Source organism: Nycticebus coucang, chromosome 21, assembly GCF_027406575.1.
Source record: "Nycticebus coucang isolate mNycCou1 chromosome 21, mNycCou1.pri, whole genome shotgun sequence".
NCBI classification, from domain to species: Eukaryota; Metazoa; Chordata; class Mammalia; order Primates; family Lorisidae; genus Nycticebus; species Nycticebus coucang.
In genome coordinates this window covers 37517644-37534658 of record NC_069800.1, presented here as the reverse complement: position 1 = coordinate 37534658, position 17015 = coordinate 37517644, and the positions used below count along the sequence as shown (strand labels likewise).

At 52.2% G+C, this 17015-nt stretch overlaps 1 protein-coding gene across 5 annotated transcripts in view; it reads right to left on the bottom strand.

The window, feature by feature from the left end:
• ANGPT4 (angiopoietin 4) overlaps positions 1–16521 on the bottom strand; it is a 42362-nt gene extending 25841 nt beyond the window's left edge. For 3 of the 5 annotated variants that reach the window (XR_008376582.1, XM_053574499.1, XM_053574498.1), the window contains exon 1: positions 15709–16521. Coding sequence is in view for 4 of the 5 variants with exons in the window: in XM_053574499.1 (XP_053430474.1) it covers positions 15709–16017 (309 nt within the window). In the remaining variant the exon portion in view is untranslated. The remainder of the gene's footprint in view (positions 1–15708) is intronic. The other 2 variants (XM_053574496.1, XM_053574497.1) reach the window with 2 other exon arrangements.
• Between the last annotated feature and the right edge of the window lie 494 nt (positions 16522–17015).

Genomic DNA, 17015 nt, shown 5'->3' with positions numbered 1-17015 from the left:
CAACCCCCACCTGCCCTTTCTCTATCATCCTCATGCTGGAAAATTCTCAGGTCTCGGATAGGGACAGAGGCTTGACCTCTCACCACCCTCCAGCCTGCAAAGAGGCTGAGCTTTGGTCCCTTGAATACTGGTTCTCTCTCCATGGCCCTGCATTTGAGTTCTGGCTCTGCCACACTCTCCTTGTGGCCCCTTGGAGGGTGCTACATTTCCCTGAGCCTCGCTTTATAAATCTGTGACATAGGGTCAGTAAATCCTGCTCTTTATTGGTGAAAGGGCATTGAAAAGGGTTTTGAAGGAAAGGAAAAGAGCTTTCACAGGCGGGGGCTAGAGGAGGAAGGAAAGGTGTCCCAGACATGGCAGATGCGTATTGATGGGTGGGCAGTTTCAGTGCCCATGGAGGTCTGCTCAGGCCTGTTTCTCTCCTGCATTATTTATATAAAAGGACTTCAACTGGCAAATGGATGAACAACTGTGGTCCATCCATCCAAGGGACTCTACTAGCAATAAAAAGGAAGAAACGATTGTTGTGGAGAACAGCATGGGTGAACCTCACAAATATTATGCTCAGTGAACTATGCCAGACTCAAAGGGCTACATACTGTCATTCCACTTACATGACTTTCTGGAAAAGTAGGAATCTGTGCTTGCCAAGACCTGAGGCCTAAGGGTGGGGATTGATTGCAAAAGGGCACAGGGTATCTTTTCGGAGTGTTGATGGTGTTGTGATCGTCAGGGTGGTTACATGACTGTATACACTTGTCAAAATTCATAGAACTGTATATAAAAAGGGTGGATTTTCCTCAATGTGGATTATATCTCAAAAAAATCTCCCCAAACCTGATAATACAGGTTCAATAAAATGTCCCATATAAAAATACGTATTATAATATTAAAAATGTTTCCTCCAGCTAATCCCTCACCCTCTGAGTTTCATTCATGTACTTATTCAAGAGTTATTTCTTGAGTACCTACCATGGTGCTAGGCCCTGTATTCAATATTAGATAATCAGAAATGAACAAAATTGGTAAGTTTTCTGATTCCAAGGCACTTCCCTAAATAAATCAGTTGCATTGCAGTAGTGATGGGTGCTGTGAAGAAAATAAGACAGGGTGAAGAGTGGGGTCAGGGGCAAGTTCAGCCAGGGTGGCAGAGGAAGCCTCACCAGAGAGGGCCATCTGGGATGAGAGTCTGAGAGGGGCCAGCTACTGGGAAAGGGGGAAGGAGGGAATTGTAGATGGAAGAAAAGGCAAGTGCAAGGGCCTTGAGGTGAGAGAGTCTGATATTTGAGGATCAGAAGGAAGACGAATAACAAAAATGTACCCTGCTTGTCTCCCCCATGGAAAATGGTGCATGGGCTGACGTCTGGGAAATGTATTTATTTTTCCTTGAGACAGAGTTTTCATTCTGTTCCCCTGGTTGCTCACAGCAACCTCAAACTCTTGGGCTCAAGTGATCCATTTGCTCCAGCCTCCAGAGTAGCTGGGACTATAGGCGTCTGCTACAACAACCAGTTAGTTTTTCTATTTTTAGTAGAGATAGGGTCTCACTCTTGCTCAGGCTGGTCTCAAACGCCTGAGCTCAGGGGATTCACCTGCCTTGGCCTCCCAGAAGTGCTAGGATTATGGTGGGGAAATACATTTAATGCAGACGAAAATGAATGTAGAGAGAGCCTGAGTTGGAATTGCAGCCTTACTGGCTGTTTGACCTTGGGCAGGTGGGTGCCTCTACCTGTCTAAGCCTTTTCTCTAAAATGAAGCTACTCATAGCTTCTGCCCTCCAGGTTGTAGGGAGCATTCCTGAGAGGACTCTGGTGCCCAGTTACATAATCACCCCATGACAAATTCTAGGATGTATGGACCATGGATTACAATATAGCTTTTAAAAAGAATGTGAATGAGCTGCATTAGTTGTTGGTCTGAAAAGATGCCCAGACACACTCATAAGTCAGAAAACCAAGAGGCAGAATCTTACGGGAGTGTGGGGACATTTATGTGCAGGAACGCTCCAAGTGATGTATTTTTGTAGGTTCACAGACAAAGACCAAGAACATAAAGTACTAACCGTAGTGATTTGCCCTGGGGGACGGCTTACAAGACGGGGATGGTGATGGCACTTTCCTTTTGCATTACATATTTTGAAATAGCTTGGATTTAAATGGTAGAATGAGGGTAGGCAAGCGTAGTTGATACACTAACAACTAGAATATAAACTAGGAGTTGGAGTTCTTAACTGATGTCTCAGGCCCTTGAGGGATCGGTGAATAGAACTCAGGGAACCCCTTGGCTTGGATGAAAAAAAAAAAAAAAAAGACTTTCTTTCCCACTAATCTCTAACTGAAATTAGCTTCTCCCATGGTGACAAATACAGGCCACAGCTACTCTGTTGGTGGCAGCAGTGCCTGTGGTTTTGTCATGAGCAGAAACCACAGGTGCTTTCACGTCTCGTCACAGCTGCTGTGAATGTCTGCAACGTGCTGACCCCCAAATGGGGAAAGGCCCTAGATCTGCCACTGGATCTTGTATTAATGTATTAATACAGAAGCAATTTATGACTAAGTTGCTGTGGCTCACGCCTGTAATCCTAGCACTTTGGGAGGCTGAGGCAGGTGGATTGCTTAAGCTCAGGAGTTCAAGACCAGCCTGAGCAAGAATGACACCCCCTTCTCTACTAAAAACAGAAAAAATTAAAAACAAACTAGCTGGGCATTGTGGCAGGTGCCTATAGTCCCAACTCCTCGGGATGCTGAGGCAAGCGGATCGTTTGAGTCAGGAGTTTGAGATTGCTGTGAGCTATGATGATGCCACTGCACTCTAGCCTGGGTGACAGAGTGAGACTCTGTTCCCACCCCCCAAAAGAGACTGTATCAGAGATGTTTCAAAAATATTCTGACCTTTGAATCTCAAGGCAATTTGTTTCTTTTGTAAATCTATGCATTAAGCTTTACATTTTAAAAAACATTCTTCTGAGTGAGAATCCAGAGCTTCACAGATGCCAGAGGAGCTCAGGGCACAGGAAAGGTTAAGACCCCCAAGACCTCTCCCACACAGCCTTCCTCACCGGTGCGCCCAGAGGGACATCAACTCTGAGAGCGCAGGGATAGTATCTGCCTTTTCTTCTGGTGCCTGGAAGGGTGTCTGGCAATTTATAGGTGTTCCACTGATATTCGTTAAGTTGAATGAATGGATGAATTGTCCCCTCCCCTGGAAGAAATAGCTATGAAATAAACCACACGGTGCTGCTCTGTGGTGCAGCCATTGGCAAAGACACGCAGAACAACAGGAAAGGAAAGAAAGGCCTTCACAAAGAAATTAAACCCCAGGCGAGTTGCCTTGTAGCTTGTCACTTCCAGCCTTTGTGCCTTCATTTCCCTACCCATAGATGGGAGTGATTGCAGTACAACCTCAGGGCTGGAGTGAGGAGTGATGCCCATGATCTCACAGCAAAGGGCCTTGTTTGTTGCAAAAAGTGTTTAGAGCTTCTATGGTTGAGGATGTGGGGGTCGGGGAGGGGATGCAGGGAGGCCAGGAGAGTGTGGGCCAGAATGGGCTCCATTGTCATGACCCCAGTTAGACAGAGCTGGCTGAGGTGGGAGCTGGGATCCCCAAAATATCTGTAGGACCCCTTGGAAGTCAAGGGCATCTCTGTGCAGTGTTTAGTTTTGGAATATATATATATATATAGAGAGAGAGAGAGAGAGAGAGAGCGCGCGAGCGTGAACGCAAGGTTTACTCTGTAGCCCTTGGTAGAGTGCCATAGTGTCGTAGCTCACAGCAACATCAGACTCTTGGGCTCGGGTGATCCTCTTGCCTCAGCCTCCCAAGTAGCTGGGACTATAGGCGCCAGCCTCAACACCTGGCTAGTTTTTCTATTTTTAGTAGAGACAGGGTCTCACTCTTGCTTAGGCTGGTCTCGAACTCCTGAGCTCAAGCAATCTACCTGGCTCACCCTCCCAAATTGCTAGGATTACAGGCATGAGCCACCATGTCCAGCTAACTTTGGGATCTTATTGGAAGGCTTCGTTTGCCTGGTTGGGTAGGAGACTGGCCCCGTGGGTGGGTGACGCCACTGGAGAAGCATGGCGGTCCATGGGTGTTCCCTCCAGAGCCTGGTAAGACTTCTGTCACTAGAACCCTAGGCTCTGTGTTCAAATCCCAACTTCTTCACTAACTGGCCATGGGAACCCAGCCAAGTGTCTTCTCTCCAAGCCTCAGTTTCCTTATCTGTCCAATGGGAACGTTCACACCTTCTTTTGGGATTATTGTGAAGGATAAATCACATCCTTGGGAAAGGAGCCAGTTTTATGTAAGGGGCACTGGATTTTCACTGAATAATTGGCTGCTAGAAATGAGTTTCTAGCAGCTCAGCCCCACTGCTGCTGGAGCCCTGTGAGGGTTGAGGGGATGGAGATGATGGGGGCAGGAGCAGAAAGCCAACTGGTGGCAGGGTGGAAAAGAAAGGGGAAGAAATGCCCACACAGGCTGGAGCGTAGGTAGGAGCATTCCCAAGGGAGCACGGAAGGAGGGGGCAGCTTGGGGTTCCTGTAGGAGGAATTTTGCAGAAATTCATGAGACAGGCTTGGTGCTCAGCCTGCTCAGCCCAGCCACCCAGATGTGCTTTTTTGGTTGCAGTTGTCATTGTCACCTGTATGGGTGCTGGGAGAAAGTAGTCACCAGAATGGGCCAGGCTCTGCCCAGCTGCTACCAGGGTCTCCTGAGAGAGAGATTGGAAGGGCTGCTGCGTCCCAGGTGTAGCCTGAGGGCCTCATGAATGTAATTCCTTTAATCCTTAGCTCTCTCATTGTCCCCATTTACAGATGAAAAAAAGAAGGCACTGAGAAAATGGGCCCCACAGCTTGTGAGTGGAGAGGCTGGATTAAAATACAGACCTCTGCGCTCCAAAGACCAAATCCTTAACCATACGGTGGACTGCTTGTGGCTCCGGTGATCCCTGTCCTGGTGCTCATGCCCTGGTTCATTCCCTCACTCACGGAGTCAGGATTGGCCCGTGTGACCAATTGGATCTTGTGGAAGTGTTGGAGTGTGATTTCCATGGCTAGGCTGTTACCTTTTGGCTTTTATCTTGGCCTCTCTTGGATCCCTTGCTCAAGGGAAGCAGCAGACCATGTCCCAAGGACCCTCAAGCATCCCCATGGAAGGGCCTATCTGGAGAGAAGCTGAGGCCTCCCATCCTCAGGCAACCCCACTCACGGGCCACACAGGCTGAGCCAAGCCCTCACCCCTTCTGAACCTTCAGATGAACATGGCCCCAGCTGATACCTGAGCGTAACAGTGTGAAAAACCCCAAGCCAGAACTACCTTGTTAAGTTGCTTCTGAATTCCTGACCCTCAGAAACTAGCAGTAATAAATGTTTGCTGTAATTATCATTTTTGGGGGGGGAGACAGAGTCTCATTATGTGCCCTCGGTAGAGTGTGACGACATCACAGCTCACAGCAACCTCCAACTCTTGGGCTCAAGCGATTCTCTTGCCTCAGACTCCCGAGTAGCTGGGAGTACAGGCATCTGCCACAATGCTTGGCTATTTTTTTATTTTGGTTGAAGTTGTCATCATTGTTTCGCAGGCCTGGGCCGGGAGCCGCCAGCCTCGGTGTATGTGGCAGGCACCCTACTCACTGCGCCACAGGCGCCGAGCCTGTTTGCTATAATTTAAGCTGTTAAATGTTTTAGGGTGATTCATTATGCCACAATAGATAACTGCTTTTCCAGAATTTATAGACGTTAGAGATCCTCTTGTTTGGCAAGTCACATCCCCACCCTGCCATCCTCAGGCCTCAGTTTCCTCATTGTGACAACAGGCCAACGTGGCGCTTGTGCACTGACAGTGGGGGTTGGGCCCTCCTCCTCCGACTTGCGTCCATCCCCTGGCCCCACCCTGTGCCTGACCCTGGGGCTCAGCACAGACAGAGCGTGTTTGTCTTGTCATGTCTGAGCAGCAGGGCCCAGCCTTCCTCAGCTGTTTTCCTCTCTGCAAGAGATTCTGTGGCTTTTCTTCTGGGTCAGGGCTTGGAGCAAACAGAGCGAGTGGGCCAGGAGCCAGGGGAGGAGAAAGTCAGGGGCCAACAGACTCTCCTGGAAGGATGAGCTTCTCCACTCTCAGCTCAACCACAATTCTCGCGCACAGTCCCAACGTCTCCAACCTTCCAGCTTCAGCCCCGAGTCTAGTCTGGGCCCGGAGCACTGTGCTGAGAGTCAGGGAACTCACCCAAGTCCCAGCTTTGCCATTGCCTTTCTGTGCCAGTGATGTGGCTTCTCTGAGCCTCAGGGGCCTCGTTGGAGGGTGTGGGAGGAATAAAGGGAGTAGCCACTGGAATCTGTGCTCCGCGGGGGCTAGGATTCTTGTTTGCTTTGTTCATGCGCCTTGCACAGTGCCTGGCACATAGTAGATGCTTGCAAATACCTGTAGAAAATTTGTGACTCTCCTGCCTCTGGGGCTCAGTTGTTATGGGATGGGGGGCCCACTTTCCACCCCAGGTAAAAGGGCCACACGGAGAAGAGAATGTTGGGAAAAGGGTTGGACGGCCTGCTCTGTCATTGGGATGTGGGGTGGTTCTCAGAAGATGGGGAGAATCTGCAGCGTCCTTGCCTCACAGGCTCCCTTGGTGGTTGTCTATGTCTCCACCTTGATCTTGGGAGGTTTGTCTTAAATGAGGCCCAGAAGATGGATCTTTTGTATCCTTCCATGTGTAACAACTGGAAGTTTAATGGACATAAAGTGAAAAACACATTTCTTGAGATTGCTCACCTCCCTGTCACCTGTGTCAGCCTTTGCACAGGTGGGGTGGTGTGTCCGTTTGGCAAATGCACACTATTTGTGTGTTGGGCACTATTGTAACCACCATGTATATTAAGTCCTTGTAGCCACCCTCTGAGTTAGGAACTCTTGGCAACCCATTTTACAGATAAGGCACAGAGAGGTTTAGCAACTTGTCTAAGGACAGGCAGCTCTCCACGGGTAAAGCCAGGCTGTCCGGGAGCCACTCCTCCCCTATGCTTCTGCCAAGTCACCTTGGCTGGAGTGCTTACCTGATAGCGCCCCTGCCCACCCTCTACCCCAGTTCAATACTGGGGACTTTGCACTTGCTATGCCCTTTATCAGGAATGCTTTTCCCTTCCCTTCTTTGCCTAGGAACTGCAAGATCTCAGCTCTGCCCGTCATCTTGCCCTCCCTCCATCAAGATCAGGTGCCCATTATCCACCCCTGACAGGTCTTGGCCCATCTTGCACAGCGTGGATCTCAGTTGATCATTGCATATGAGACATTGCTGGGTTGGTCTGCTACCTGCTCTGGGGACAGGGGACAGGGACTGTGTCCTCCTTGCTCACTGTCGAATCCTGTCACCTGCACAGTGCCTGGCACATAGTGAGTCCTCAGTAAACATCAAAGGAAGGGATGACTGAGTGAATGCAGAAATGAATACTCTCCTTGGGTGAATTAAGTTCAGAACTATGCCCATACATACTTGTGTGTGTGCCCACGCATAACCCAGAACTGTAAGGACACATGGCGTTTTCACAATGTTCATGACATGCTGTGTGTTCTGTTGCCACTGGAAGGGAAAAACAGATGTCTCAGCTGGGTGTCAGCAACCCTGGGTTCTGATCCAAGCCCTGCCACTGACCCGCCGGTGAGTGTGGTTGAGTTACGCCCTTGCCTGGGCTGAATATTTTCATCTGTAAATGGATATAAGGAGGTAGTCTGAGGCTGGGGTCAGTGGCTCGTGCCTGTAATCCTAGCGCTATGGGAGACTGAGGTGGGAGGATGGCTTGAGCTCAGAAGTTGGAGACCAGTCTGAAAAAGAGCAAGACTCCATTTCTACTAAAAATAGAGAACTAGCTGGGTGTCATGGCAGCCATCTGCAGTCCCAGCTACTCAGGAGGCTGAGGCAAGAGGATCGCTTTAGCTGAAGAGTTTGAGGTTGCTGTGAGCTGTGACTCCATGGTACTCAGGGCGACAGAGTGAGACTCTGTCTCAAAAAAAAAAAAGAAAAAAAGAAAAGAAACAAGCTGGGATTCGAACTGAGTCAGCTAGGCCTTAGGCCCTGTGCTAGGGATTGGGGATATAATGTGAGGAGAGGACATCCAGACAGAGGTTCTGGAGCCCCTCGGCTTTTAAGAGCTGCTCCTGCCGGCTGAGGTACCCCCCAAATCTTCTCTGGCAGAAGAACCCTGGAGAAGTTCTTGGTCCAGGGGCTCTGGGGTAAATGAAAAATCTTGCAGCTGTGAGTCTCCCCTTTAGGGATCAGGCTCCTCTGTGTTCCCAGGTCCCAGCTAGGCATCCAGGGACCCACCCACAATGGAAATGTCTTGTTTATTAGCCAGGAAACGGGCCTAAGCGCTGAGATGGTGAGTTCTGGCCTCAGATGTTTGAATCTGACCTCACCTTCCTGGCTGTGTGAGCTTGGGAAAGTCACCTAACTTCTGTGTGCCTCAGTTTCCTCACCTGTTAATGGACAATCTTTTGCCATTGGGTCCTTTTGGGAATTAAATGCAATAACCCCCACAAAGCACATAGGACAATGTGTGGAACAGAGTCAGTCCTCAGTAAGGGATTATGTACTCACTATTTCATAATATTACTTGTGTTACTTTTTTTTGATCCTACACTCACTCTGGGGGGCAGGGAGCATTTTGACTTCCACTTTAAAGGGGAGTGAATTGATGCAGGTGCCTCCCCAGGGTCCCAACTGCTGGTCAGTGGTACCCTTGGGACATGACCCCCTGGCCCCAGCTCAGGCCACCCCAGACCCCACAGCCAATTCTTGGGGTCCATTCCAGACATTTCAGAACTGGCTCTGAGGTTATGCAAACAATCTAAGGCCAGGGTCTGGCTGGGGTGGGGGTGGGGGTGCTGGCTTAGGGGCAGACCTAGGGCCTGTTTTCTCGCATTTCCTGCCCAAGGGAGAGAAGAAGAGGGAGAATGTCTGTGTCCGTCCAGGCTGGCTGAGTTCTAGAGCCATGGGGGAGAGAGCCAGAAGCATGTGGCCCTGCCCCTGTGGGATGGCTGGGCCAAGCCTTTTGAACAAATAAACGCGGTCCCTCTGGAGAAGCCCCAAGAGGGGCTGCTGCTGCTGTTGCCCACTCCAGCCTTGCTCTGGGCACCAGCCAGCTTGGTCATCTCCAGGCCGGGGCATCTGTGCTTCTAGGCCCCCTTCTTGGAAAAATAATCCCATTCCTTCAGAAAGCAGATGCTGTTCTCCTTACCCCATCCCCCAAACTGCTCAGAAGGGAGCCAGTGGTAAGGTTAAGAAATCAAACCCTAAGATATTTTGTTCAGCAACCAAGACTCAATTCTTGTTTGTATAACTGAAGGCTGAAAATGCCGAGAATTTATGGGCAGCCCAGGGAGGCTGGGGGCAGCTGGGAGTCCCAGGTCAGTTTGGGAGGGTCTCAGACTGGGCCAGGACCCCATGCGGGGCTCCCACTGGACGCTTTCTTGACCCACATCCAGCTAGGCAAGGCCTCATGACCGCGGGGCCAAGGGGCTGAGTTATTCTGAGGTTTGACGTCAGGGGCCTGGAGCGAAAAGCAGAGACTGGGGCAGTGCCAGGTCAGGAGGTCCCTACCCAGTCCCTGACCCCTGTGGGTTTGACTTTGGTCACAGAAAAGGAAGAGTAATAGGTCCCCGCTGAGCAGCCCGACTTGGGGGTAGGCACTGGCCATTGGCCAATGAATCTTGGGGCTTCCAGTGTGGACACCCAGGGAAGCAGAGGCCTAGGGGACAGGGGAGGAAGAGCAGAGAGAGACAGGATAAGACTCAGAGATGCCCACCGAGGTAGCGACAGTGAGGCAGGGCCACCAACTGTGAAAGCTCAAGGGAGAGACCCACAAAAAGCAGAAAGACACAGAGATAGAGAGACGGAGAGAGGCCCAGACAGATAGGGAGGCAGAGAGAGACCTGCCATGGACCCCTGGCCAGCTGTGCTCAGTTCAGATGAGAAAGGGGGCAGGGAGACCACAGTTTCAAGGTGTGGAGTCTGCTCTGCCTCTGGGACCTCAGAGACCTGCGGGCAAGGTGGTGGGGGTGGGCCAGGGAGCCTGGTTGTGTCTGGCCCTGGTTTTCCTCATTCTCCTCATCTGTAGAATGGGTTGTTCTGTGGTGACATGCAGACATGCAGTGACAAGGCAGAGGATGGCACCCTGGTTGGGAGACCCGGGCAGCTGCAGGAATGGCAACAAGAGGGAGCTGTGTGTGCACGCGCTGCCTGTTCTGCTTCTTTTAGCTCCACAGCCAGGGTCGGGAGCAGCTGCTTTCACTCTCCAGCCTCACAGGGGAGCCACTGAGGAGCGCCCCCAGTGCTGGGTCCCACAGCTATTCTGCTGTGTGACTAACCCCTGGGCCGCCCGGCCCAGCTTTGGAAGTCTGTGCTGCAGCTGGCTCTGTCTCCCCACCCCCTCGGCATTCCTGGCTGCAGCCTTCCACCCAGATGAGGGGGTGGAGCAGAGCCCAGAGCTGATGTGCAGCCCACCAGCTAGCTCCAGATCTGAGTCACTGGGGCAGGGGCTTTCCAGGAGGTGGGAGGGGCAGAGGGACAGGAGGGGGAGGAGGGGAGATGGGGTGTTGAGGCCAAGGAGAAGGAAGGGGAGGGAAGAGGCAGGGGCAGGGGGGAGAGTGAGGAAGAAGTGGAGAGGGAGCAGGTGGGGCAGGGCTCCCCGTGCACCCCAAGCACTGGCGGTGCTCACCAGCTGGCTGAATGCTGGGGGAAGAGTGTCGGGTATTGGGACTTGGAGACTCTGAGGCAGAGGGAGCACCACAGTCTGTCCAGTTCCGGCCTCCCTTTGCCTCCTGATACTTCCAGAGTCAGGAAGGAGAATCCAGGTTGGCTCTCTCCACTACACAACTCTGCAAAGTCACTTCCCTGCTCTGGCCTCAGTTTCCTCACCTGTACTCTGGGGGAACGGCGGGGGTGCTGGGTAGTTAGGGGCACAGGCTGAGCAGGGGGCAGCACTGGGAGTTCATGGCAGGGAGGATTGCTCCTGCGTCTGCCCAGGTGAACAGAATATTTCTGAGACCTTGTTTGTTCCTAAAGGTAACATGAGGATAATGAGGCTGCCATTAGATAAGAATGTTTTAAAGTCTTTTGTTCTTTTTTGGATGTTAAAGCAAAAGCCATAAAGCGTTTTGAGGTACGCTCAGATCAAGAGGAGAACCAGAGGAAGGTTATGGCCACAGCCACAGCCACAGAAGCTGGTGGGCATCCCCAACTGGGGCTGTGGAGAGTCGGGGTCGGGCTAAGATGATTGTTCAAATGGGCCTGGGGTCATGTGCCCTACCTGCAGAGAGGACAGACCCCAAAGCTGCAGGACTCATGTTTCTATTTTCAAGGGAGAGCCTCAAAAGAAAATAACCAGCATTGGTTGAGCTCTAACTGTATACCTGGCACCAGGGCCAAGTACTGCATGAGCGTTGTCTTATTGAATCCTTGTAGAAGTAGATAGTACTGTTACCTCATTCTGTAGGTGAGGGAACCCAGGCTCAGAGAGGTGAAGCAACTTGCCTCAGGTCACACAGCTAGGAAGGGGAAGAACTGGGCCTGGAATCCCAGCAGGTGGGTTCCAGAGTCAGGGTTCTCACTTCCAGGCCAAGCTGCTGCCCCAGGAGGTGAAAGACTCAGGGAAAGTGTGTCTAGGCCAACGGATCTGATCTTGTGGCAGGATCCACAGGCATGGGGTGATCTGGCAGTGACCCGAATGCCAAGTGGCATGAAGAGGTGCTCATCCCAAGGGGCTCTTAACCCTGGAGATAGTCTAGCAAACATTCACTGGGAACCCATCAGGGACAGGCGGGATTGAGGACCGCTTGAGAACACTAACATGGACAGCTGACACTCCTAGCCCCGAGGATGCCTGTGACCCCTGTGGGGGCTTGACAAAGATTGAGCTTCCCCCTCCGTAGTGCAGGGACTCAAAATAGGGATTATACTGAATTAAACAAAAGCTCACCACACACTGTATTCTTTCTAGCCCACATCGTTATGAAGCAGGCAGCAGGCTGAGTGGTGCGTGGGCATCTCACTAGTGGTCCCAGCCACCCGCTGCATACTATCACTTTTCTCCTGAGATAAAACTGAGACTCACTCATCTGCAGCCATGTGGCAAGTGGATGCTGAGACCAAGATGCAGACTCAGGTCAGCTGGACTCTCACATCAGTGCTCTTAGGCCCCACAGCTGTCCACAGTAACGTGACTGACCCTTCCCAGGATTGTCAGGCTAGGCTGATGGGTATCTAGAGAGGACATACCACCCCCAGCTGAAGACTTGGCCCAATAACCTCTGGCCCTAAATCCATCACTTTAAATCCATCAACTGAATCAGCCAATGTTTCCAAAGCACCTGGCATCCAGGGGATGAAAAGATGGATGGGAGGGTGAGATTTGGGGTGTGGAAGCCAAATTGGAGGTGATGGCAGTGTCCACAGGAAAGATGATGAGGCCTGAGCCAGGAAGACAGAACGGACAATGAGAGAAGCCCAGGGTGACAAGATGGATGAGCCTGCTGCCTGGGTTTAACGTGGGGATCACAGGAGGCCTCCAGAGCACAGAGAGCCTGCCAGCTGGCTGGTGTCATACCCTAAACAGAGACAGGTGGGCAGAAAGAGGGCAGGGAGGAGTTGAGTCTTAGGCAGCTTTAGAACTGACACACCTATGGACCCTCAGAGAAGAGATGTCGGGGGGGCGGGCAGAGTCATAGGTGTGGGGCCCAGGCTCCTATCTCATGCCAATTTGGTGCCCTGGTGGAGCAGGATGGAAACCTGAGGCCTGAGGGGTTGGAATAACATTGGTGCATTCACTCATTCTTCAGACATTATTGAGCATCTACTATGTATGTGTCAGACACTGTTCTAGAAGCTGGTATACCGAACACCCTTTGGGACCTCACCATAGTTGGGCAGGATTGAGGACCCCTAGTGAACAAAACAGACATGGAGCTCACAGAACAAAATAAATGCTTTAAAGAACACCGGGTAATGGTAAGTGTTAAGAAAACAATACTAGCAAAGCCAGGAAAAGGGGTGGATGGAGGGTGACAGAGGAGGGTGGTTATTGATATGGGGTAAGGAGGAAGGGCCTCTGGGGAGATGACACTGGAGTGGATAGGAGGTTGGGGAGAGAGCCACATGTGGGGGTCTGGGAGAGGGGGATTCCAGGGAGTAAGAGTTTTTGCTTTTATTCCAATGAGATGGGCACCCTGGGAGGAGGGACAGGATGTAACTTAGGCTTTGAGGGAGATCCCCTAGTCTGCTGAGTGGACAATGGAGGAAGGGGCTGGAGTGGAAGCAGGGAGCCCAGGGTGGCAGCTGGGACAGCTGTCCAGGCAGGAGATAGAGGTGGCTGGTCCGGATGTGTTCTGTAGATAGGGACTTAATGATGGAGAGAGTTCCCGGAAGGATGGTGTTAGTCACCAATGTTCAGTTTGCCAAGAGATCAAGCAAGATGAAGACTGAGCTATGGCCATTGAATTTGGGAACTGGGGGTGACAGGTGACCTTAGGGCAAGGAGTAAATGGGAAGTGAGGAAGTGGAGGCAGACATGTGGACTTCTGTGGGTTGGAGAAGAGCCTTGTGTTTCCCTCTTCTCTTCCTCCTCGTCCCCTCTTCTTCTTCCTTTCTTTTTTAATGTGGGAGAGAGTTGGGTGTGATTAAATACTGATAGGAAGGACTGGCAGAGAGGGAGAAGTTGTCAGAAACACAGGAGGGGATAGCTAGTTTGAGGAGGTTCAGGAGCTATGAGGGAAGGTCCCATAGCCATGGTGGAGAGAAGGGTGGCCTCAGCTTAAGGAGGAAAATGCCTTTTCTCTGAGCCTGAAGAAAGATCTTAGGGCCTGGTGGATGCACGGGTGATTCTTCAGGTGTGGGGAAGGCAGCTGAGGGGCCCTCCTCTCCCCTCAGCATCCACTGAACTAGGAGGTCAAGGGTCTGGTGAGAGGATGGGCAGGGGTGGAGGAGGATGGGTAGGGGTGGAAAGTGAAGATGGAAGCTCAAGGATGGGGTGAGGCCTGGAGAATGCCTCATTTCTGGTAAGATGCACACAGATTTCAGTGCGGCATGGAACCCTCATCACATTGGGTTCCAGTGTTTGAGGCCAAAAGCTCCCTCAAGGGGAACATAGGCATGGGGTGGTGGCAGGATGAAAGTGTCACAGGGCAGGTGGGTGGATATTTGGGTGGGCAAAGGGCTATGGGAAGATGGTGAGTGAGAGACTGAGCCAGTGCTCAGGGCAGGAAGGAAGATGGAAAGCTAGGCCTGTGTGTGCGCATGCGTACATGTGCATGCGTGTGTGAACAGGGCGTGTTTGATATGTACACTGCAGCCTCGTCACTTAAGGGATGTATAAATCCAGGCTGTGCACAAAACAATCCTTTGAAAAACAGAGGAAACACTTAAAACTTCAATTTACATGATTTCATATGTTATCTTGTAAAAGTTTCATTTTTATTTGTGTTATTCCATGTACATATTATATTAATATGGATAGATGTGTGTAAATATTAAATAAATATGCATGTATCAGGAGAGCAAGCATTCTTTACTGATTGGGGGCAGGATTGAAACAATTAGAGACCACAGGGTAAGCAGAGGGTGCTCCTTGAGGGCACCTTGGGAACCCACTTAGCTCCCCATGGTAGAGGCTGTTGCATTTGCCTGCTGTTTAATAAATACATTCTACAGCTCCATAAATTGGTCCATACCCTAAGCCTCACAGCCACCACTCTCCTGGTCTGTCTCCTGGTTTCACTCTCTTTCCTTGGTAGCTTCTGTCCCAGGCACTGCCCTTGCATGTGCTGGCCAGTTGTGGACTGTCCCCCAGATGTCATCATAGTCCCAGGATGTTATCCCTGCGCCCATGCCCACCCAGTGCCTCACCAAGGGCACACAGTAGGTGCTCAGAGCATCAAGACGAAAGAATGACAGGGGATAGATCTTACAGTGGCCCTAGTCTTGGGTCAAACCACAGTGGTGCCCTCAAATCCTTGCTCCCTGCGACCCACATCCATTTCATCAGCAGAGCTGAGGGATCGGCACCTTGTGCAGAATGCCCGGGAATCCAACCAACCACACCCCCTACCCACCCCATCCAGCTCCAGGACTCCATCATTTCATGCCTGGGGGCTGCAGTGGCTGCCTCCTTGGGCTCCCTGCATCCACCTTCAGTCTATTCCCCTGGGCTCCCCTGCATCCGCTATGGTCTATTCCATTAAAACCAGAGTAGGGATATCTCTCCCAACTCAACACCCTGCAGTGGCTCTTATGACACTCAGAGTCCTTCCAGGGTCTCCACGGCCTGCATCACCTGCCCTGCCCTGACCTCAGACCTGCCCTGCTTTGCTTTGCTTCACCATCCGACACCATGGGTAACTCTATCGCCTCTTTCCCCCACTATCCAGAAGCAGACGTTCTATTCTGTGTGCTGCTGTGTCCCTAGCACCTAGGATGGCCCAGCCCGCAATCAGCACTCATTGAGTTTTTGTTGGATAAATGAGTGAATGGCAGTTAAGGAGCCAGGTTCCAGTTCTGACGCTGCCCAATCTTGCCATGTGACCTTAGGTCCATCCCTGCCCCTCTCTCAGCCTTGTACATCCCAATATGTACAACTCAGAGCCCAGGGAGGGTCCATGGGATGGACGTTCCACCTGCCAATCATGACAGACCCAGAGCCGCCCTCCCCGTGCCCCTGGAAGCCCAGCCCTTACCTTCTGCAGCCACTGCGTGTTGTTCTCCAGCACTTTCTCCAGCTGCCGCACCCGCTGAGTTGGCCAGTCCCCCAGGTGTAGTGCAGCCGCTGGGGAATCCCTCTGGAGGCTGTTGGGGCCCCCAAAGGTCTCAGGCTCCAGCGGGCAGGGCTCAGGCTCGGGCAGCACGAAAGTGTAGCTGCACTGGCCGTGCTGGACTCGGTGTGCTCTGCGGCGCCCCCCTGCCTCCTGTCCCCTCCGTTGAGCTGCAGTTGTGGTGGCCACCATGAGGAGGAGGCCAGCCAGCAGCATGGCTGGCTGGGAGAGCATCCAGGGATGTGGCAATGGTGAGGGGTGTCAGTCGGAGCCCCCAGGGGCCGTGCTTGCCCACCGCCCAGCCCTGTGCCCAGCACACAGGGCGCCAGAGCAGACGGCGACCGGGCCTGCTTGTCCAGCTGCTGCAGCTGCAAACCCCGGGGGCCAGAGCTCTGTCCGGGGCAGGCGCAGGAGGCTATTTATACTTGTCTGAATGCCACAGCTGCTCTGCTTCCTCTCACCGCCTCCTACTCCCCACCCCAACACCCCTCACCTCTATTCTTTCCCCTTTCCCTTCCTTCCTCCTGTCCTGCACGGGCCTCACTCTGCCCGCCTGGCCTCTGAGTCCTTTTATTATCCAGTCGGGGCCTGGCCTCCCTGCAGGAGGGGAGAAAAGAAAACAGCACACAGACACGCGAGCACACAACGAATACCAAACCCCAAGGCTGTCCCCTTTGGAAAACCAAGCACAACTGAATTCTCTCCTCCTGCCTCTCTCTCTCTCTCTCTTCTGTCTGTTTCTTCCCTCCCTGCCCTCCAAGGATCTCAAGTTTCAGCCCCCTCTGCCTTGCCTGTTCTGGATCCCTGTTATGGCTCGGAATACAAGGGAAGTGACCCCCAGAGAGAGCAGAGGGGGGCAGGCAGAGGGTGAGGCCGGGGAGGAGGCAGCAGATCTAGTTTGCTTCCAGAGACCCAGAAATCCTTCCAAGGCCAGGGAAGTGGGTGCCTCAGCTGGAGTTGGTCCCATCCTTCCTTCTCCCTCGGGGCCTGGTGAGGTCCTGGCTGGGTTGCTGTGACAGTAATGAGAAGTTGTGGTGACCTGGGGCAGATTGCCTGGGACTGCCTGAAGCTGGAGTGGGGAGTGGGGGTGATGGGGAGGTTGTGGTGCGAAGAAGAGCTTGGGGTGTAGTCGGCCTCTGCAGCTCTGCCTGGAGTCCGAGGCAGCTGGCTGTAAATCCCAGCTCCCCCACTGCTGGCTTCACCTCTCTGGGCCTCCCCATCCTGATCAGGGT